Here is a 15,563-nt window from a genome sequence, read left to right as displayed (position 1 = left end):
TGAACGGAATGGACAGTGCCTTGAAAGGAGGATATAAGATGAACACCAACAAAAGCAAAACGAGGATAATGGAATGTAGTCGAATTAAGTCGGGTGATGCTGAGGGAATTAGATTAGAAAATGAGACACTTAAAGTAGTAAAGGAGTTTTGCTATTTAGGGAGTAAAATAACTGATGATGGTCGAAGTAGAGAGGATATAAAATGTAGACTGGCAATGGCAAGGAAATCGTTTCTGAAGAAGAGAAATTTGTTAACATCGAGTATAGATTTAAGTGTCAGGAAGTCGTTTCTGAATGTATTTGTATGGAGTGTAGCCATGTATGGAAGTGAAACATGGACGATAACTAATTTGGACAAGAAGAGAATAGAAGCTTTCGAAATGTGGTGCTACAGAAGAATGCTGAAGATTAGATGGGTAGATCACATAACTAATGAGGAAGTATTGAATAGAATTGGGGAGAAGAGGAGTTTGTGGCACAACTTGACAAGAAGAAGGGACCGGTTGGTAGGACATGTTCTGAGGCATCAAGGGATCATCAATTAAGCATAGGAGGGCAGCGTGGAGGGTAAAAATCGTAGAGGGAGACCAAGAGATGAATACACTAAGCAGATTCAGAAGGATGTAGGTTGCAGTAAGTACTGGGAGATGAAGAAGCTTGCCCAGGATAGAGTAGCATGGAGAGCTGCATCAAACCAGTCTCAGGACTGAAGACCACAACAACAACAACAACAACGACAACTTAAATACGTTCTGTATGCTTCTCAGTCTGTGATTGGAGAACAGCAAGAGATGTTTTAAATTCTTATGTTTACGGCATACCAGAAAACAAACAAGTATTTTTTGTAACACACACTGAGCTTTTTGCTACCCCAGGCGTTCACATCTTTACCATTAATACGTTACTGTGGAGAACAGAAACGTCAGCGAAAAATGTGACTGCTGCTGGCAGTATCTAATATATAGTACACTAGCAGTATAAATACGCTTCCTTTGGGCACAGCCGAGGTTGCTTACGTTTCTGTTGACCTTCCGCTGTCCTGTGTAAAGTACACATTTTTTAAAAAATGAAGTAGTCTTATGAATACAATTTAGACAACTGGTGCAACTACATTATTGGCCATAATGACACTTTTCCTTGGCTCTGAGCACTATGGGACTTAACATCTGAGGTCATCAGTCCCCTAGAACTTAGAACTACTCAAACCTACCTAACCTACGGACATCACACACATCCATGCCCGAGGCAGGATTCGAACCTGCGAATGTAGCAGTCGTGCGGTTCCAGACTGAAGCGCCTAGAACCGCTCGGCCACCGCGGCCGGCACACTTTTCCTTCAGCATACTAATTATATATTCATTTTGTATGTGGAAAGTATGAAGTAGAAGGTTTTCCTCCAGTGTCAACAAACAGGGAAAGGAGCTTGAATCTGACTGCGGTCGTATAGAGAGTGGGGTAGGGCAGAAGTTTTCTTGATGTGTGTCAATGCTTTGCCCCTGTGCGTGACAGATTGACTTAAAAATTACTCTGTTTGCAGACGACAAAAGTGTTCTTGTGAAAGACACGGAACGTATTATGAGTGATGTAGCTAGCAGGGTAGTCAGAAACATCAGCACGTGGCTTTCAGAGAACAGATTAACGCTTGACTCTAACAAAACACAATGCGTACGCTTTCTGACACGGGACCCTTGTAAAAGCGAAATTTTATTGTTTGAACGTGGTCAAACAGTCAGTGAAGCTGGCCAGTTCTAAGGTCTAAGGGTACGTGAGAGTCGGTTTTGGAAGTATTACATTCAAGAACTGGTGCGATAAAAGACTGCTCTTATCTTTACTATAAGAATGATCTGCACTGTCTCTAAAGGCTGGTTCACACTAGACCAGTTATATACTCAAGTAGCAAGCGGTTTAGTAGCTCTAGTTGCCTTTTTAGCGGCAAATAAGCAAGTGCGCTTTCACACGTGATTTAGTTGGCAGTCAAGTGTTGGCTATTGTCGAGTGTACCTTGCAACATGATTCAGAGAGCAAGGGCTAACAAAGCTATGCATTGATGAACCAAAATATTATGACCATTTGTTTAACAGCTTGCTTGTACGTCTTTGGAGCGAAATACATCACTGATTCTGCGTATCAAGGATCCGACGATTTGTTGATAGTTTTGTGGAGGTATATGGCATTAGATGTCTATGCACAGGCCATCTAATTCGTGTAAATAACGGGCCACTGATTTGCACACGCGTTGATGGCGCCCGATAGTGACGCGTATGGGTTCCATAGAATTTACATCAGGCGAATTTGGTCGTCGAGACATCAACGTGAGTTCACTGGAACGCTCTCAAGCTACTGTAGCACAGTTCTGGCTCCGAGACACGAGCAATTGTACTGCTCAAAGATGACAGGGAAGATACCAAGCCTGAAGGGATGCAGGTGTTTCACAGCTGTCAGACTGTCTTCGATCACTGACACAGGTCCCACGCATGCGCAGAATGTCCCCAGTGGCATAAGACTGCTCTCACCAGCCTGCATCCGTGGCGCACTGCACATTTCGAGAGACCGTTCACCTCGATGACGGCGTTTGTGGAGACGACCATCGACCTAATGTAGCAAAAATGTAGGTCACCCGAAAAGCCCTCATTGATAGACGGTCGAATCCCGACGGTCATGTGCCCATTGCAGTCGTAATTGACAATATTGTTGGGTCGACATGTGGACAGTAGAAGTGGTCTGCTGCGGAGCTCCATGTTCAACATAGACGATGAACGGTGTTCTACGAAACACTTGTGCGTGTACCAGCATTATGCTCTTTCGGCAGAGATGTCACTGGTTACCATCTACAGTGCGTGATCAAAAGTATGCGGACAGCCCCAAAAGCATAAGTTTTTTATATTAGGTGCATTGTGCTGCCACCTACTGCCAGGTAGTTCATATCAGAGACCTCTGTAGTCATTAGGCATCGTAAGAGAGCAGAATGAGGCGCTCCGCGGAATTCATGTACTTTGAACGTGGTCAGGTGATTCGATATCATTTGTGTCATACGTCTGCACGGGAGATTTCCCCACTCCTAAACATTTCTAGGTCCACTGTTTCCGATGTGATAATGAAGTTGACACGTACAGCACAAAGGCGTACAGACTGACCTCGTCTCTTGACTGGCAGAGACCGCCGAAAGTTGAAGAGGGCCGTAATTTCCAATAGGCAGACATGTTTCCAGACCGTCACACAGGAATTCCAAACCGTATTAGGATCCACTGCAACTACTCTGGCAGTTAGGCGGGAGGTGAGAAAATTTGGATTTCATGGTCGAGCGGCTGCTCATAAACCACACATCACGCCGGTAAATGCCAAACGACGCCTCGTTTGGTGTGAGGAGCGTGAACATTGGACGATTGAACAGGGGAAAAACGTTGTGTGGATTGACGATCACGGTACACAATGTGGCGATGGGTGTGGATATGGCGAATGCCCGGTGAACGTCATCTGCCAGCGTGTGTAGTGCCAACAGTGAAATTCTGAGGCGGTGGTGTTATGGTGTGGTCGTGTTTTTCGTGGAGGAGGCTTGCATCCTTTGTTGTTTTGCGTGGCATTATCGCAGCACAGGCCTACATTGGTGTATTAAACACCTTGTTGCTTCCCACTGTTGAAGAGCAATTCGGGGATGGCGCTTGCATCTTTCAACACGATCGAGCACCTGTTCATAATGCACGGCGTGTGGTGGAGTGGTTACACGACAATAACATTCCTGTAATGGACTGGCCTGCACAGAGTCCTGACCTGAATCCTATAGAACACCTTTGGGATGTTTTGGAACGCCGACTTTGTGCCAGGCCTCACCGACCGACACCGATACCTCTCTTCAGTGCAGCACTCCGTGAAGAATGGACTGCCATTCCCCAAGAAACCTTCCAGCACCTGATTGAACGTATGCCTGCGAGAGTGGAAGCTATCATCAAGGCTAAGGGTGGGCCAACACCATACTAAATCCCAGCATTACCGATGGAGGGCACCACGAACTTGTCATTTTCAGCCAGGTGTCCAAGTACTTTTGATCACATGTGTGCCTACTACTTTACAGAGCAAACAAGCCTCCGAAGAGTCGAGGACATCCAACCACTTAGCGCATGGTGGCAGTCTCACTGTTCTACCTCTTTCTGTATATGCTCACGACAGTAGCACGTGTACATTCCACCAGCTTCGCCGATTTCGAGATTCTCGTTCACAGGCTCTGCATAATAATAATCTGCCCTTCGTCGAAGTCACCCATCTCAATGGATTTCACTACTTGCAGCCCATATCTTCGCTGGGCTGATCCCCCGTCCGTGTTCACTTCGCTTACACACTTCTGTTACCACATGACTTGCCCGTAACGCCACCAGGCGGTGTACAAAGTCACGATGGGCGTGGTCATAATTGCTTGGCTTATCAGTGTACATCTTGCAGCAGTGATTATACTGGGAGAGGTGGGAGGATAGATTGAAACTGTATGAAAGAGAAAGACAAGGCGAACCCATCGAAGTGGAGTGATCATCTCCATTCTGTTTTGCTCAGTGGTATTTTGTAATATATGCAGCCGATAAATCTTAGATACTGTTCCATGTACTTTTGTACCTCCAGAGCTTATATCATTAGCAATGATCGTACCTGTAGTGCTACAAAGTATATGTTCTCCGAACACATCGAACTCGGTTTCTTCAGACGATACGTTTTCTTTAGCTCACAATTCTTATTCCCATGACTTGTTTCTGTTGGCAAAGTGGATAGTAGGGGAAATACCTTACGCGTTTGTTGCGGTAAAAATATTTGAAGCCTCGATAAGTTCGTCTGTATCGTCTTCGTTCGTCTGGAAACAATTGAAAAAGACGTTGCATGTTGTGAACACTGTCACATTATTGCACATTTCTTCATGATTTCAGTACAGAACTAAATATGGAAAGCATAGGGTACAGTTTCAGACAGCAATAACGGCTTCCTGGTAACGACGGCAACACAAGTGCCTAATGTCCTGCCCGACCGGCCACAAAAAACGCATTTCTTTTCTAAATGCTTGACCATCAGGAGCTCCCATTCCTGTCACGTTTCTGACCAAGCCCTGCATATATACAGTAAATCTGGACGAAATGGGTGATGATGATTAGGCGCTATTGAGGATATCTTTCGGAAACAACGGAGCTCCAAGGATGCTGCGGAGCTATTGACGGGAAACACGTTGTCATTCGAGAAGCTTTTACTTCAGCTTTAAGCAAACGAGGAGTATCGTTCTTATGGCGGCTGTAAATCATAAGCTCTGCTCTATTTACGTAGGCACTAGACGCAATGCGAGGGCTACTGATTGCGGTGTATTCGAAAACTGGAGTTTATATAGTGCACTTGCAAATGGTATCCTGCCATCAGATTGTTTTTTAGTTGGTGAAAATGCATTTCTCATAAAACGTTACCTACTTAAACCATTCCCGAGAAGTCAACTAACCATGACGGTGTTTCAAAATTACAGCGACAAACTTTGAGGGGACGTAGAAGATATTTTCCGCTACAAAATGGCGATAGGAACACGTGTCCGAAAACGCGATTCAGTGACGCTACAAAGGGTCGAAGTTATGGGTGCCAGTGCCTAGGTATGTATGGTTGGTCGATTTAAGGGGAGGGGACCAAACAACGAGGTCGTCGGTCCCATCGGATTAGGAAAGGTATGGGAAAGGAAGTCGGCCGTGCCCTTTCAAAGGAACGATCCCGGCATTTGCCTCAAGCGAGTTAAGGAAATCACGGAAAACCTAAATCAGGATGGCCGGACACGAATGCGAGTCCAGTGTGTTAACTGCGCCACCTCGCTCGGTACGTATGGCTCTGAGCACTATGGGACTTAACATCTGTGGCCATCAGTCCCCTAGAACTTAGAACTACTTAAACCTAACTAACCTAAGGACATCACACACATCCATGCCCGAGGCAGGATTCGAACCTGCGACCGTAGCAGTCCCGCGGTTCCGGACTGAGCGCCGGAACCGCTAGACCACCGCGGCCGGCTCGGTACGTATGTATGTATGTATGTTTATACAGGGCGATTCCGTGGTGATGGTACAAACTGTCAGGGATAATGGAGAAGGATAAATGTATCAATTTGAGGCAAGGGACACTGGTCCGGAAACGAACGAGACGAAAGTTATAAGCGCAAAACCTGATACCTCTGACAGTAGAACACATGTACCGGTACTGTTGTTGATAATATTATAGGGTAGATAACATTCAGAGCTCGTAGTAAGGGACCAAAACAAAAATATGTCCAGTAAACATGGGCTCTGGAATGCATATCTTAAGATCTTTAAGCAATTGTTCATCTTTTTTACTGTGAAACTCATCTTCCCTACTTAACAAGGGCTAGACATTTTTACTTGTTTACGTCCATACAAACTCTTCTCCCAAAACGTGGAAAGCAAAAGAAAGTTTGCTGTAGAAGAGATATACAGGCGCCCGTGCCAGTAACATCGACATCTGCAGCGTCGTTGGATGACGTTTCCGGTCATAGGTTCCTATCTTGACTTTGTTCCTCAAGACACCTTCTACATCCCCTCGTAGTCTGCCGGCATAATTTTGAAACATCCTGTAGATTATGAAGAACTAGACGGACTGTAGAAAAAGATTCTCGTAGCTAGTTTTCGAATATTTGAGAAGCCGATACGCTACGCACTAGAGGAAGTAATCAGCATTGTCAAAGCTTGTTACCCTCTGTGTAATTGGCTGAGACAAACCACATTTCAAACCAGACTCATAGTTTGCTGTGGACACGGAAGACATTCATACAGTAACAATCGTTAAAATGTCAGTTTAAGGGACCAGACACAGCCCCGTAACTGTGCTTACTTTCACTTTGCTGTTCCGTACGGTGTTAATTTTGAGGCAACTCATTACATGCATCAAGAATAATCTTAGGTCGGACACTGGCGGTCAGCTTGATCTGCGGAGTCAGTTCCGATTTCATGTAGGCCGTTGTTCAGGTGTCTTCGAGTTCTAATTCTGCTTTTTCCATAAATATATTTTGTCATGAGGTTTGTGCTGACTATATTGACTCATTAAGAAGAAACTGCAACATTCATTCCGTGAACGCTACACGAAAAGGAAAAATATTTGTACTAGGATAGCACTTCCTTCAGCATTGCACAGAAAGAGGTGCACTAATCAACAGATTTCATTTTCAAAGGCTTTCAGCAGACCTGAAAAAATTGAGTGACAAACGCCAAGTATTCAAATACAAGCTGGAAGGTTTTCTAGTATCACACTTCAATTTTGAACAGGAATTCTTCTCAGTAGTTGAGAAATTTTCTTTTTAATGTGTTCTTTATTCGTATATTTTTCAAAAGTATCTCGTGATTTATTAATTCTTTGGTTTATAAATTTTCCGGTCAGTATTCTGTAAACTCTGTAATCATTCGTTCCATGACCAAATACCAGACGTTCGCATATTTAATTGCGAAGCGTATCGTGAAACTCCTTAAATTCTACATCTACATCTACATTTATACTCCGCAGGCCACCCAACGGTGTGTGGCGGAGGGCACTTTAAGTGCCACTGTCATTACCTCCCTTTCCTGTTCCAGTCGCGTATGGTTCGCGGGAAGAACGACTGTAGGATATTACTAAAAGAGAATTGAAAATTGACATCGACAAATTGTAGATGATACAAATAATATCTGTTGACAGCTTTCTGATATAAATATATCCTAAATCTGCAAAAATAATGGTGACAAGGAGACACCATTTTGAGCTACATTCCAAGTTTTCGTCTTTATTATCTAGTTAAATTAAAACTATAGCCTTACCCTGGGATTTCTATAATAAACTGATCCATTTACAGTAGACAGAATAAGTTGAAAACAGTCAGATGTTTCTCTATAATTCGTAAAGTGGCAAGTCATGCTCATTGCTTCTTTATACTTGCAGATGGCCTATTCTAATACTCTCCTTCCTAAAACGGTCTTAGCCGGCCGGTGTGACCCAGCGGTTCTAGGCGCTTCAGTCCGGGACCGCGCTGCTGCTACGGTCGCAGGTTCGAATCCTGTCTCGGGCGTGGATGTGTATGATGTCCTTAGGTTAGGTAGGTTTAAGTAGTTCTAAGTCTAGGGGACTGATGACGTCAGATGTTATTTGCCATACTGCTTAGAGCCATTTGCACCAAAACGGTCTTATACCTCACCCTGGTGAAAATATAACATTTAACTCATGCCTAAGGTGATGGGGACACAATCTGTATAATAATAATAATAATAAACCTGTTAACTGTCTTTGTCTTTTGGCCATGTTGTATTAAGAACAATAGATCACATACAAAACACATAGCTGAAAGTACACTCACAAACTCTCAAGTTATACTGTGTAGCGCCACAGGCATTGCACAGGATGAAGTTATTGGTACACTGAGCTGTGTTAAAAAAAAGAGCTAACTTATTGTTTGCGGTAAAGCTTTGTTGGAATTAAAGTGACTCCGCCTCGAATTCCCAATAACTGAAGTCTACTGTTTGTTCAGGGAAATAGTGAGCACAGCTTTGAGAGTACAAAAGACAATTTTGTTCTGAAACTAGATTTAATATTATAAGTCGTCGGAATAGGAATGTACTTGTGTAGAGCGCCAGGAGATATCAGAACATATCACGGGCACCATGACGCGGGGGCGCCCCGTTGGACAGCCTTGATTTACGTGATAATCCATTTCACAGAGTTCTTATGTACTCCTCCTCCTTCTGCCACCGCACTGCCGTCTAGGAGCGAAGATGAGACTCAATCAGTATATGGACGACAGCCAAGGGATCATAATAGGTACAACTGTGTGGGGCAGCATTTTGTAGTATGTATCCATGTGTGAGATTGGTGTGACCGATAGAGAGGCGACAAGGGAATGTGGATTCATGGGCCCTGGATGGAGCGCTGGTTTGACCCTTGACATAGCACGAGTCTAAATTAGAATGTTTTAGGGCTCGTGCTATCAGATAAGCGACTTGTTGACTACGCTGACATGGTACAGCGGGTGGAGGTGCCTGGTCGGGGGCAGGGGTTACCTTCCGCCGCATGACAGTTCGCGGCGGCCTTCCAATCCCTCTCGGCTCACGTTTACTTTATCCTATTATCTTCTGATCATTCAATCTTAACACCCATTATGCCTGTCCTGTGTTTCACCTTCTTTGTGGTTCAAAATGGCTTCGCCCATAATTCTGACGTGTCCAGTGTTGAGGAACCCGATGGTCATAGCCCCATAATCCATCCTTCAGCACTCGTTCCACTCTCTTTCCCTACATCTGCCCAAAAGATTTTTTTTTTTTTGGACTAACGTTGCACTATGCTTTCAGCAGCTTGTTAAGTTATCTTAGATAATCATTTAGCGTTTATATTTATTAAAGTTCTTTCAGTTACAGTTGGTAAAATTTGTTACTCGATTTGCTCCACAAATTTCTGAACATTGACCAAATAATAATTCAGGACGGTTTATTGTACATATTCCTTGATTTGGTCGTCCAAGTGTTACATCAGTTTTAACTGCTAGTCCAAGTTCTGCTCAAAAATTCTCTAGTTAGAATTAGAATTTCTGTCTTTAAAGGTAGTATTGTTGGATTTCCAGATCTAATAATCGGAATTCATCAATTTTAAATCTCTGAATTCGACAAAACAATACTGCTCTTCCCAATCACTGTTAAAACTGTAAGTTCTTTGTCTTGTGTATTAAGAATAACCGATCACACACAAGACACGTAACTGAACCTACACTTACAAGCATCTTGCATCTGTTAGGTCATCCGATATTTACAGTAGTCGTATTGATGAAAATCCAATGGAAATGAAAGTAATTGTAGGTAGGGCTGTTACGACAGTTTCAGTTAAGTGTCCATAAAGTATACCTCGATTTGTGTAGACAGTAACAGGGATGTAACTAAGGGCATATAACTGTGGTATGATATGAAAGAACAACAGCTGCTCAATCATGTGATGATGAGTGTGATCATGTGGCCTTTAATAGTCTCATAAAAAGCCAAACCTTTATTTGTAGAGAGGCCTAGAACTGATCCCATCTCCCTTATTAGAGGCTATGCGTTGATGGTGACGGTGCTTCTCAAAAACTATGTTCTGCAGGAGTATTCATTTCTTTTCTTTTTTACACGTCTAGTTCCGTAGGAGCAAATTTCCGTCATGGAATGTGTTAGTACATGAAATTACAACATAAAAGTAATATCAGATCAAATAAAATGCAAGCCATAAGTTTAAGTAAACGCAATAAACAATATGACATAGGAATCAGCTTAATTTTTCAATGAACTCCTGGAGAGAATAGGAGTGAGGAAACTCTTCAGTTCTGATTTGATAGCGCGTGCGTTACTGCTAAGATTTTTGAATTCTTGTGAAATCATTGTTTTGTAATCACTCTGATGATATGCTTATGTTAGCTCTAAATGTGATTGCTCTGTTTGTAATCATTCTGTCTCAAATAATAATAACGAATATGACGATACCAGTAATTGAATAGTAGATTCATTATTTGTCAGACACTCTGCGCCGTGCGGAGTGGCCGCGCGGTTTGAGGCGCCATGTGACAAATTGCGCGGCCCCTCCCGCCGGAGGTTCGACTTCTCCCTCGGGCATGGGTGTGCGTGTTGTTCTTAGAATAAGTTAATTTAAGTAGTTTGCAAGCCTAGAGACCGATGACCTCAGCAGTTTGATCCCTTAGGAATTCACACACACAGACAGTCTGCAAGTGTCAGATGCTTTGTATTGGTTTCGTCCGATGATGTGCTGTTGTAGTGACTTCTGAAGTTGCGTGTGTGCGAACAGAAACAAAACAGAACAATGAAAAATGTTTTTGGATCTATATTATTTTCTAAATGTAGCTTGCAGTGACAGACAGAGACCTAGCTTAGGTTGAAAGCTGACAGCTTCATTGTTTGCCAAGCGGTATCGACGACTTAACTTACTTCGGAAACTAGCCTCTATCAGATGTAAGACGTCGGACGTGCGGTGTTTTGTGATGTTGCAGCGCTGGAGCGGAAGATCAGCGTGCGCGCCAACCGGGACGAGCTGGTGCAGAAGGGCATCCTTCTGGCCGCCGACACGCCCTCGCCGCCCGCCTCCGCGCCTGCTGCCACGCCCATCTCCAGCCTCACGGGTAAGCTGACGATTGCTAAAGCAGCGATTATTACCAGCAAGAAATCACACTCTGTTACTGTCAGTCGCCACAAGGGTTTGCGTCCAATTAGAATAGAGCGGCAGAGTACAAGGGCGGTTTGATAAGTTTCGTAAAAAAACAAACAAGAAAACATGTTTAGTCAACAACTCAACTTACTTCTTGACGTCGTCCCCTTGAGGAATATACACTTGGTCCAGCGATCCTCCAGCTTTTTTACCCCGTCGTAAAAATGGGTTCAATCAAACTTTGCAAAATACTCGTTGACTGCAACTATCACTTCCTCATATGATGAAAATTTCTACGCAGCAAGCCACAGTTTCCGGTGAGCGAGCAGGAAGAAGTCACGTGGGACTAAGTCTGGTGAGTAGGATGGATGAGGAACCAATTCAAAGCTCGATTCATGCACTTTCGCCATTGTTAGCGCTGATGGGTGGTGTGGCGCATTATCCTGGTCAAAGAAGACTTTTCTGCGCGCCAAGCTTGATGTTTTCTCAGCCAACCGAAGTTTCAAACGACCCAGCAATGAAGCATAATATGATCCACTTATGATTCTGCCTTTTTCCAAATAGTCGATGAGGATTATTCCTTGGAAATCCCAAGATACAGCGGCCACCACCTTACCGGTTGACAAAATGGCCTTTGCCTTCTTCGGTGCACTTTCACCAGCCTTTGTCCACTGTTTTGACTGCCGTTTTGACTCCGATGTGTTATGATGTATTCACGTTTCATCGACAATCACAAATCGGGGCAAAAAGTATTGCGGATTGCGATTAAACAGTGCCAGACATTCTCTTGAAACGTTGTGCCCGATGCGTTTTTGGTCGACTGTCAGCAATCGCGGCACTCACCCTACACACAGCTCTCTCAAATGGCTCAAATGGTTCTGAGCACTATGGGACTTAACATCTATGGTCATCAATCCCCTAGAACTTAGAACTACTTAAACCTAACTAACCTAATGACAGCACACAACACCCAGTCATCACGAGGCAGAGAAAATCCCTGACCCCGCCGGGAATCGAACCCGGGAACCCGGGCGTGGGAAGCGAGAACGCTACCGCACGACCACGAGGTGCGGACCACACAGCTCTCTCACAGACAATTCTGCACGCAGTATATTATGCACTCGCTAATTTGATATGACAACAAACTGAGCAATCTCACGAATTTGTATTTATTATCACTGATTATGTCAGGGGTTTCCTTTGTGGTGGCCTCTTCTTCTTATTTAGTGCTTGTCTGAGCACATTTAAATTCATTAATCGAAAAGTAGATGGTTCTCATTGTTAGAGCACAGTCCGCGTGAACTTCACCCAACGGAAAATGTCAAATAACAACACGAAACTCTGGTTTTTTTTTCATTTTCTATCGCAGTGGACACACTGGCCAGTTCAGACGGCTGTTAACGAAGAACTGTGTGCTGTACATTGCTGAAATTCCTTACGCGATCCTGTAATAATCAAGCTTACCAACTATGAAGGTGCAGCTGGAATGTTCCATTTTATCATGGAAATTTACCACACTTACCAAACCACCCTTGTATGGAGTAAATTTTGTTCTGTCTTAGCCACCCACCCACTTCGAATGGTAAGTCGACACGCGTACGACTAGTTTGGTACAAATGGTTCAAATGGCTCTGAGCACTATGGGACTTAACTTCTGAGGTCATCAGTTCCCTACAACTTAGAACTACTTAAACCTAACTAACCTAAGGACATCACACACATCCATTCCCAAGGCAGGATTCGAACCTGCGACCGTAGCGGTCACGCGGTTCCAGACTGTAGCGCCTAGAACCGCTCGGCCACTCCGGCCGGCTAGCTTGGTACAGCTACAGTTTTGTTCACGAACCAATGTGTAGCAGTGCACGTCAGGCAAATTCTCATGAGGCACGAATTTTATTGCATTTCTCCTCCAGTGGCAGGGGCCTGTACGGACTCTGGAGATACTACACTGACGAGCCAGAGAAACTGCTACACTGCGAGTACGCAGAAGTGCCGCAACACGACGTGGCATGGACTCGACTAACGTCTGAAGTAGTGCTGAAACAAACTGACACAGTGACTACTGCAGGGCTGTCCCTAAATCCGTAATGTACGAGGGGCTGGAGATCTCTTCTGAATAGCACGTTGCAAGGCACCCCAGATATGGTCAATAATGTTCATGTCTGGAGAGTCTGGTGACCAGCAGAAATGTTTAAACTCAGAAGAGTGTGCCTGGAGCCACTCTGTGGCAATTCTGGACGTGTGGGATGTGGCACTGTCCTGCTGGAATTGCCCAAGGGCCGGCCGTGGTGGCCAAGCGGTTAAAGGCGCTACAGTCTGGAACCGCGCGGCCGCTACGGTCGCAGGTTCGAATCCTGCCTTGGGCATGGATGTGTGTGATGTCCTTAGGTTAGTTAGGTTTAAGTACTTCTAAGTTCTAGGGGTCTGATGACCTTAGAAGTTAAGTCCCATAGTGCTCAGAGCCATTTGAACCATTTGAATTGCCCAAGGCCGTCGGAATGCACAATGCACAATGCACAATGGACATGAATGGATGTAGGTCATCAGACAGGATGCTTACGTAAGTGTCACCTGTCAGAGTCGTATCTAGACATATCAGGGGTCCCATATCACCCCAACTGCACACGCCCCACACAATTACAGAACCTCCACCAGCTTGAACAGCCCCCTGCTGACATGCAGATCCATGGATTCATGAGGTTGTCTCCATAGCCGTACACGACCATCTGCTCGGTACAATTTGAAACGAGATTCGTCCGACCAGGCAACATGTTTCCAGTCATCAACAGTCCAGTTTCGGTGTTGATCGGCCTAGCAGAGGCGTAAAGCTTTGTATCGTACAGTCATCAAGGGTACACGAGTTAGCCTTCGGCTCTGAAAGCCCGAATCGATGAGGTTTCGTTGAATGGTTCGCCTCTGACACTCCCAGCATTGAAATCTGCAGCAATTTGCGGAAGGGTTGCGCTTCTGTGACGTTGAACGATTTTCTTCAGTCGCCGTTGGTCTCGTTCTTGCTGGGTCTTTTTCCGGCCGCAGCGATCTCGGAGATTTGTTGTTTTACCGGATTCCTGATATTCACGGTACACTCGTGAAATGGTCGTGTGGGAAAATCCCCACTTCCCCACTTCATCGCTTCCTCGGAGATGCTGTGTCCCATCGCCCATGCGCCGACTATAAGACCACGTTCAAACTCACTTAAATCTTGATATCCTGCCTTTGTAGCAGCAGTAACCGATCTAACAACTGCGCCAGACATTGTGTTATGTAGGCGTTGCCGACCGCAACGCCGTATTCTGCCTCTTTACTTGTCTCTGTATTTGAATACGCATCGTATACCACGCGGTTTTCCGCTACCGGGGGCCTGCACGTTTATACAGACGCATACCCGCGCCGGTCTCCGGCTGGCCGGGGCTGGCCTGGCGGTGCACTCACGCAACACTATCTGCACTACGGAGGCGTTGACTCAGGCTGCCGCAATGCCAGTCTGGTGAGAGCCGCATTTTCTGTGACACGTTGCCTCGCATTTCCCTCCAGACCTCTCAAGAATACCAAAAAAACTGTTCTTATCAGCTTAATATTCCGATATGTCCAGCATCGCAGTTCGTTCAGGAAGTCGGTGGTCGCTTGCGCTTGCCTCCTGGCAGCGGCAGCTCACGCTGGACTGGTGCGGGCAGTTGTACGGCCAAGCGCTAATCTCCTGTGCCCCTCGGACATTCCTCACGAATCAGTCTACCTGTTGGTGGAAGTACCAAAATCCGTACAGTAACTCCCGAGAGAAACCAGAACATAAAGACAGCAACTATCGCGGGGTACATTAATTTATGTATGTACGGAGTTGTGTGAGAAAAGTAGCGAGACTGACAACACTGCGCCCGTGTAGGCCGGTTGTCTTTATCCCATCCAGATGCTCAGTCCGAGTTTTAACCCCTGTGCAGCCATCAGGTGACTTCTCAGAGCGCTATCAGTGAAGTTGTGTGTTTGTTGTGTGCAACGAAAACGGAACAGCGTAATTTAGAGAAACATTATGCCGTCAATTTTTGTGTTAAACTTGGGGAATCTGCCAGTGCGATCTTTGAAAAGTTGAAACAGGCCTAAAGGGAACATTCCTTATCAAGAGGACTAGTTTTTCACTGGCACATATCATTTCTAGAAGGTTGCAACATATTGAAGATGAACGTCGCTGAACAATGCTGATTTGCGTTTTTGACGGTAGGAGTATCGTGTATAAGTAATAGGTTCCTCCAGGACAAATTATCAACCAAGTGTTTTTACAAAGATGTCGTTGAGAGGCTCGGGGAAAGGGAGAATCGAGGGAGACCGGACATTCCACACAAGTGGATGCTTAATCATGAAAAATCCCGTGTCACACGGCCAATTCCATCACGGAATTTTTGACCTCAAGAGGC

The 15,563-nt window shown here is 44.9% G+C and overlaps 1 protein-coding gene across 2 annotated transcripts in view; it reads left to right on the top strand.

Annotated features, from left to right (window-relative positions):
* The window catches only part of LOC126258120 (phosphatase and actin regulator 4B), a 781,085-nt gene that overhangs the window by 397,132 nt on the left and 368,390 nt on the right, over positions 1 to 15,563 (top strand). For both annotated transcript variants that reach the window (XM_049955617.1, XM_049955616.1), the window contains exon 3: positions 11,003 to 11,131. In XM_049955617.1, coding sequence (XP_049811574.1) covers positions 11,003 to 11,131 — 129 coding nt within the window. The remainder of the gene's footprint in view (positions 1 to 11,002; positions 11,132 to 15,563) is intronic.

The sequence above is a fragment of the Schistocerca nitens genome, chromosome 1 (genome assembly GCF_023898315.1).
Source record: "Schistocerca nitens isolate TAMUIC-IGC-003100 chromosome 1, iqSchNite1.1, whole genome shotgun sequence".
Lineage (NCBI taxonomy): Eukaryota > Metazoa > Arthropoda > Insecta > Orthoptera > Acrididae > Schistocerca > Schistocerca nitens.
Note: the sequence above shows the minus strand (reverse complement) of the source record. Positions and strands in the feature narration are given on the sequence as shown.